This window comes from Montipora foliosa, chromosome 11 (genome assembly GCF_036669935.1).
Source record: "Montipora foliosa isolate CH-2021 chromosome 11, ASM3666993v2, whole genome shotgun sequence".
In the NCBI taxonomy this organism is placed as follows: domain Eukaryota; kingdom Metazoa; phylum Cnidaria; class Anthozoa; order Scleractinia; family Acroporidae; genus Montipora; species Montipora foliosa.
The window spans coordinates 49,996,866-50,004,365 of NC_090879.1; the positions used below are offsets into that span (position 1 = coordinate 49,996,866).

Sequence of the window (7,500 nt, forward strand, 5' to 3'; positions counted from 1 at the left end):
TAGGTCAGTTTAAGGTACAAATCCGTGAGAAATATTTGTCTGGTTATGTGAGATCATAGAGTGAAGCCTGGTACACTAAACGCCAAGATACTATTTGACTGACACAAATCCCTTTATTTCGTTCATGTTTTTCGGGCATTTACAACGCCACCAACATAACATTGCTTATGCAAAGTTCTGGAGTTATGAACCGGCCTGACAGCATCATGGAAATGGGTAAATTGTTCGACTCGAAGGTAATGCGTATTTGGAACATAAAAAGGTACAAGGACATAATCTACAACAAAGGAACAAGTTAAGTGGCCGTTCAATTAATAAGAATGCCAAGGGCTGCGACTATAAGATTTTTTTATAAAAGTTGATGCTGCTCGCAACAATTTATCCATTTCCATGATGCTGTCAAGCCGGTTCATAACTCCAGAACTTTTCATAAGCAAAAGAAATTTTTCTATTTTCCGGTGCATTGCAAATAGATTGAATTCAACAGTCAACGCTTGTCTATTCCGCATGAAAAAGAACTCCACTAATCACAGAAAATGTCAAGTCAAGCAATATTCTCTTACTAATTGTTTCGATTTCAGTGTTTTCTTTACGCAAACAACCTCGGTTGTCTTAGCAATCTGCAATCTACTGAATAAAAGAGGAAGACAGTTCTCACTCAACCGTTTCGTCTGGATGATTAAATATTGTGGGATAAAGTTCTTTAAAAGAAACCAGCAGTGAAATCAGTTCCAAAGTCCTGTACCCCTAAACATGAGCTGAAAAACTAAGGTTTCAATTTTCCTTTGACTTGTAAGCTCATATTCGTACGAATTACGAATATAAGGACAAAGGTCTGTTGTACAGTTTCTCAGAAAATTGAAAGAAATGAAATTACAACACTCCTTTTTTTCTGAGAATCTAGTCCAGGAATGTGGCGAGTGAATAAATTTCACAGTTATTAGCCCTAACAAATGGCTAATAAGATGTTTCGATTCAGAACAAAATTTTTTATAACAACAGTGCTTTTCTACCTCTCTTTTGCTAAGCCCGACGCAATATAGAATTGTATTTAAGGACGTTCACGCTAATTGTTTGTGCCCAACGTTACTGCGCAGGTGAGGCGACTGTAATATGGATGTCACGCATTACTTCCAGCATTAGTGAAGTTGAGGGTTTAAACCTTTGCAAAAACGATAGAGCGATAGGTCTTGCATAGCGTTGCCGGGATCAGACAAGATCGAGATCGGTCAAAATTGATTAAAAAATATTTATGAAAGTCACTTAGACTGCACGACTAATATTCGCGTTGTTTTATCAGTCGTGCACTAGTCTACTTGACTTACATATATATTTTTCAAGCATTAGTGAAAACAACATGGCGACAAAAACGCCGGGGAAAAAATTTCAGGCCAGCAAAAGAATGGCACATTTATTTCCGAATAATCAGGAAAAGCTCTGGAAAAGGTGGCTGGATCGAGAAGTGGCTGAAAGTTTGGAAAACTCGAGGACGAACCGTTGCGCAAATTTCATGTGGCTTTTTTTTTCATATGTTTTTATTACCCTACGAACTTAAGTTCAAAATGAATGCATGTTCATTTTTGAAGTTTTTTTCCTTTACTTTCGCGAAAATAGCGCAGAATTGTATTTTACTCCTCATCCGCTTGAGTAGTGCGGACTTGCGAGGAAACAGCCAGCGATCAAATCTCGCAAAAAAGTACATTCCAGAAGATGAGCATCACGACCATGGAGAGATATTATACAAAACACTAACCAAATGAAGATGACGTCTGCTTGAAACTTGCTGTGCTATGCTCGAGAAAGTTTTTTTTTTGTAATATACAAAATATACCGTAACAAGTTAACGTTTTTGCAAATTTTCTTTTCACGTGCCATCGAATTCCGGCATGAGAGAGAGGTTTGTAGATTTGATTGAACTAATGATGGCATGAGTAATGCCGAAACATGTCTTGAAAAACTTGGTTTGTGTGTCCTTTTTCTCATCAACTTACAGTTCGACAGGTCACGTTAACTAAGTGCCACGCTTTCCTCAACTGTACTACACCACCATGAAAACCACAAGGTAGTCTTTAGGTATCCACTTTACGATGCCCAGACGTCTTGCTCAGACTAATACGAAAACGAGGTGCGCGATAGTCTTTGCTCATCTGACCTTATGACGTCATTCAAAATGGCGCAGAAAATGCAGACGCTCTTCGAAAAAATCTCAAAAAAGGTCACCCTTGAGACCACTGGGAACCCAGGATTATGAACTGCGTTGCCCTTCGTCGAACGCAATAATGCATTCAGGGAGATTATTAACTTTGTTGTGCTTGATATAGGTAACCTTAAATCCACAGGACACCGATTTGAGAGAGTTAAAGTGACGCAGACGATACAACACGGTATGGCTTGTTCTCAGCAGGGTACGTTTCTCGATATTTCATGGTCTTTCATGTTTGAACGAATGGCAGATATTTTAAGTTATTATTCAACACATTGTTACAATGTCCAAATATGGTCATAGCGGGCTCAATATTCGTCGTGCGTACTTAACGTATATCCTGCGATATACGTAATTTTGTGTGTCGCGGAGAAGAATGGTAGTTTTTCCAGCTTTTTTTCCCAATAAACGTTAAAAATTGTGCTTTGTCATCAAGGTGTTGAATAATAAAACAATTATCCTGCTCAATCTTGCGGAATGTCGCCTGATTTTAGCCAACTCGGCCTACGGCCTCGTCGGCTGAGTATCAGGCGATATTGCGCACAATATCGAAGGATAATAGTTAATTACACGTCTTATAGCGGCTCCTTAAAAAAAAAAACACTCCCAGCTGAAAAGAAGACAAAGTTACCCAAGAAGGTATCACCAGGAGGGAGAAAGAGAATAATAACAAAACCGTCGTTGTCGTTATTATGACCATCATTCCATTGTCTTCCTTCTGTTGATAGCGTCTTCTGTAACAGTAACAACAATAAGGGGAGCGCGATGTTTTCTCGAGTTTGCACTTCTTCGAGTCATGAGCACCTGTTTGTGCAAAGCAATCGAAGTCAGACGGAAAGTAAACTCTGTGGTATTATAATCAATAGGCAGGTTCATATTGGGGACGTAAAAAAGCTTTCCGCTTTGGATGTGAACGCAGTTTAAATTAGTTGAAGTGGCCTTATTTTGTGACAAACGGAAGTAACGCAATTTTCTACAAATGTTTCATTTGATAGACGATTTTGCGAGCAAGCGAGCAATCCCGAGCGGGATCATGGAAGGAAAAGGAAAGTAACGGTATCAACTGACCCATCTGCTGGGGCGGATCCACAAATTTCTGTTAAAGGGGAGGTTTACACCTGAGTAACTTTCAATACCATTTTCCTTTGCAAATTAGAATGGCTAAATCTGTTGACATTTTCAAAAAGACGCGTCCTTTCAGTAAGGCTTTTTGTTAGTTTACAAAAATTTGGTTTTATCAACGGAGTTGATAATGTAAATTGGCCACCGTACAGAGATAATGTAAATTGGTCACCGTACAGAGATTAGAATCGCGGTACGGTGGTCAATTTACATTATCAACTCCGTTGATAAAACCAAATTTTTGTATACTACTTCCCCACCGACGCAGCACCACAGTTTCTTTAGAAACTACCCCTTCATTCTTTTTGTTAGTTTATTCACTACTTATTCATAATGTACGAAGTATGTTTTAAGTTTTATTTATTATTTGGTTATTATTTTAAGCATTGTATAAAAATCTCTGATGATGATAATAATAATAACAACAATAATAATAATAATAATAATAATAATAATAATAATAATAATAATAATAATAATAATAATAATAACACAAAGCCAGTGCTGCTTGCGCTGATAGACAAAGAGTGTTGTTGCATGCGTGGTATTTTTCCCGTCGATAGTTTCTTCATTGATATCGTTGTTATCGGCCGCCATTTGAACAAAAACACCAGGATGTATGTTTGATGGTATGATAACACCTGCTTCATCTGACTTTGCAAGTATCTCAGCGGTCCATTCTGTTGAGCATGGTGATCAGCTGCTTTGAGCCAGTTAGATGCCTCACTGAAATTCCCAGACTGACATGCTTTGGGAGCTTAACTCTAGCGTGAGATACGCAATGGACAAGGTCTTGGCCAGTCATAATGATCTTTCTCTCATCAGCGATATTTGAACACACTTCGCACATTTCTCTAAAGCCCTCTTTTCCACCTTCATATTCCTCCCCCGTTACGACCATCGCAGGAACCAGTTTAGGCTTCTTGCAATTGGGAGAAGTGCTCTTGAATTGGACAGGCTTAAATCATCCACATTAAGAGGCTGGAGGTTTATGCCTTTACACTGACTGATGTCACCTCTGATTATTGTTGCAACAGTGTAGACCATCTTGGCGTCATCATTTTGATGTGAAGTAAGTGTAGCTCTAGTATGCTGCATCCCCTTTGCTTGGTCAGGGGCTGGTAAGCTGCTGGCAGCATTAATGACATCGATTTATGATACTGAGCTTGAGAACACGAGCTCTGGCTTTGTGCTTTGTGGCTGGTGGAAAACTAAACCTTCCTTGAAATGGGACACCAATCTTGACTTTAGCTTCTGTCTCGTATAACTTTCACAGTCGACACCTTTGCTTTGCAATGACCCTTCAACAGGGCTCTTAGGTGCTTGACAAGAAAATAAAAATGTTCTGTACGATAAAAAGTCAAATTTTCAGTATTATAGATAAAGAGGAGGTAAATCTGTTTTTGAAAGAGTCAAACCAGTCTTCTCCTTGTACTGACTCACTATATATATTTAATTTACTTTTACGAAAATGGTGCTTTTTAAGCTTCCCTTCTGCTTTATTTTTTTAAAGTATTGAATCCTTAGATTTTCTTCATAAAACAAGTTTTTTCTAAGTTTAACTGCAGCCTCGTTTCACGTTTCTCACACTAGTAGGTAACGTTTTTTTTTTTTTAATTGATATCTTGTGGCTTTCGTTTTAAAGCATAATTGATAAGTGTGTAATGTCATATTTATTACCTGAAGATGAGACTAACTGTGTGAATTGACGCAAGGGATCAGTGTAATTACAAATATAAGTTTAGCCTCGTTTCTATGCCACCGACCTAGGTTTGTGAGGGCGGCCCGTTTTGGGCAATTTTATGGACATTCTCACCAAGATTCGGCATTTCATGTAAGCATTTGACTGTATATGGCCTGCACAATAATTTCAAGCTAAAATACAGGGAAAATGTAAATGCCATAAGGATCTACAAAAAGTGTAAGTTGACTGTTTTGATATTTTCACAGCTTTTTCTCGTTTAAGGTCACGTGACCAGCCATATGATGGGCACATACATATTATTTAACATTTAAATGATTGAATGTTTCTAGTTCTAATTGTGCACTGCCGATTTGAGTGAAAATTGTCAGAAAACTGTAGTTTTACACGGCAAACATGAGTTAAGCCTCGTTTTCGCGTTGTTCGTGTGATGATGGTAAATACGGCTCTGTATCTCATGAGTGATACCACAATCTGACACTACATAGTACCTGACATTAAAGAGGAAACATTGATCTTCTATAATCCGCTGTGAAACCTTTTCTGTATTGTGGGTTGTGCAAACTACTTAACTAACGCCTTTTCAGGAAATAGCTCCTTGACTATTATAGGCCAGTTTTTTCAGAAAAGTAGTTAGTTTTTTTGAAATGTCTCTAATTTTTTTTTTCACCTACAGAATTTTAGTTTAAATTTGAAAGACAAACGTTTTAAATTAATCGAAGCTAACATGCAAAAATGAAAAAAATTCACCATCCGGAGATATAAACGAGTAAAGTTGTAAAATCAGGAAAAATGAGGGGGTTAAAAGATCAGCATTTACGCATGCGTCAACCGCTCATTCGAGTCCTGGCGCGAGTGGAGTTACAGGCAGACAATCGGATTTAAGTGAGCATTAAACCGTTTGTGCAGAATTTTCGTAGTTTTCGTGAATAGGAGATGTCTAAAACCCTTTCGAGCTTCCTTAAGGTGATTCTCTCGTTTTGCATTGCGCAACCCTACTGCGCATAATTTCTTGCGTCATTGGCGTGCGCATTAACTCGCGCCCATTGATAAAATGGCGGATTTTCACTGACGCCGAGCTTAATCTGTCAAAGAATGGCTATTTCCTCCTGAAAGAGCAGGGTGGCCCCTCTTTTTAATGGTGTTATGTACTCGTAATAGGTACATGGAAAACATATTTTAAGGAGAAAAAAGTTGGATAGTAGAAGTTGTAGTATTTATATATAAATGACGTGGAAACTGCATTTGGAGCCAGATACTGAGTGTGAGGTGATGATATAGCGGTCCAATTTGCCTACATTTTTTTGCAAGATGGAGCAATTTCAAATCACTTTACTGAAATATTTTGGCTCGGAGAAACAAGTAGGCTCAACCTTTCAGTAATATTCAGTAGCTTTTGCTATATTACAACAATTTTCCGGTTGATCAAGTTCCGAACGTTTCTAGCGAAATTCGAGAAAAATCACTTAAAATTAAGGTATGCAGCACGAAAACAAGCACGGTGACCCCATCTTTTTACTGCAGTTTTAAAATGTCCTGTTCAAGAATATCGATTTTGCCAAGCTCGACAGAAATCTGGATAGTACGTCATTTTCAAGGGAATTACCTTAAAGCGACTTAAGGTCCGAGAGTAGGCCTACTGCTCTTCTAGAAGCAACTGACAGTTGGGCGTTTATTATCGATTGTTGTTATGTAAATGCTGTAGATTTTCTAAAGTTAAAAAAGGCATTTGACACTGTTGGTCATGAGCCGGATACTAAAAAAAATGAACCAGTGCCGAATTCAAGGGAAACAGGGGCGGATCCAGCATTTTTTGAAAGTGGGGGCCGAACAAGAATACTAATCAGCGCGCGTTAGCGCGCCTCAGTAGCGCCTTAGGCGCTACTTTCTAGGGGGGTCTGGGGGCATGCCCCCCCCAGAAAATTTTGAAAATTTGGGTACTCTTACATGCACTCTGGTGCAATCTGGAACGTAATGTATCAGGATTCCATATTGAATAAAATTAAAGTTATGGTTATAATGATGCATGGTTTTTGACTCTTAGCTCCAAAGTCACAAAATATATATAATTATATATATAGGCATTAAGATTTTACGTTGTTACAGTCTCTGTAAGATAGGTTGACTGTAGACAAGTATTTCGCATCCAGTCTTCTTCCTCATTTCGAAAGGATAATATTAGCGCCTGTAAGTTGAAAGTTTATTCGCACAACTTTGGTCATACTATTAGTGAAAAATCACGCTTTAGCTAAAAAAATCAAAAGCTCCAACAGACTGCTTACAAAATGATAAAATTATTGTATATTTTGACAAAAAAAAAAATCTCCGACGAACTGAAAGGGGGGGCCGCGGCCGCCTCGGCCCCCCTCTAAATCCGCCCCTGGGAAAACTCTTGATTAGTTTAAATCGTAGTTGACTAATCGGTTGTCTCTCTGACTTCTCCACTCTTAAATGTGGTGTGGCACAGGCAACG

The 7,500-nt window shown here is 38.5% G+C and overlaps 1 protein-coding gene across 13 annotated transcripts in view; it reads left to right on the forward strand.

Moving 5' to 3' along the window:
• The window catches only part of LOC137975633 (uncharacterized), a 77,954-nt gene that overhangs the window by 27,895 nt on the left and 42,559 nt on the right, over nucleotides 1–7,500 (forward strand). For 9 of the 13 annotated variants that reach the window (XR_011117608.1, XM_068822771.1, XM_068822770.1 and 6 more), the window contains one exon: nucleotides 2,340–2,405. The exons of 3 other annotated variants lie outside the window; for them this stretch is intronic. Coding sequence is in view for 3 of the 10 variants with exons in the window: in XM_068822768.1 (XP_068678869.1) it covers nucleotides 2,387–2,405 (19 nt within the window). In the remaining 7 variants the exon portion in view is untranslated. Of the gene's footprint in view, nucleotides 1–2,339; nucleotides 2,406–7,500 lie in introns of those variants that run through there. One more of the 13 variants, XM_068822776.1, reaches the window with a different exon arrangement.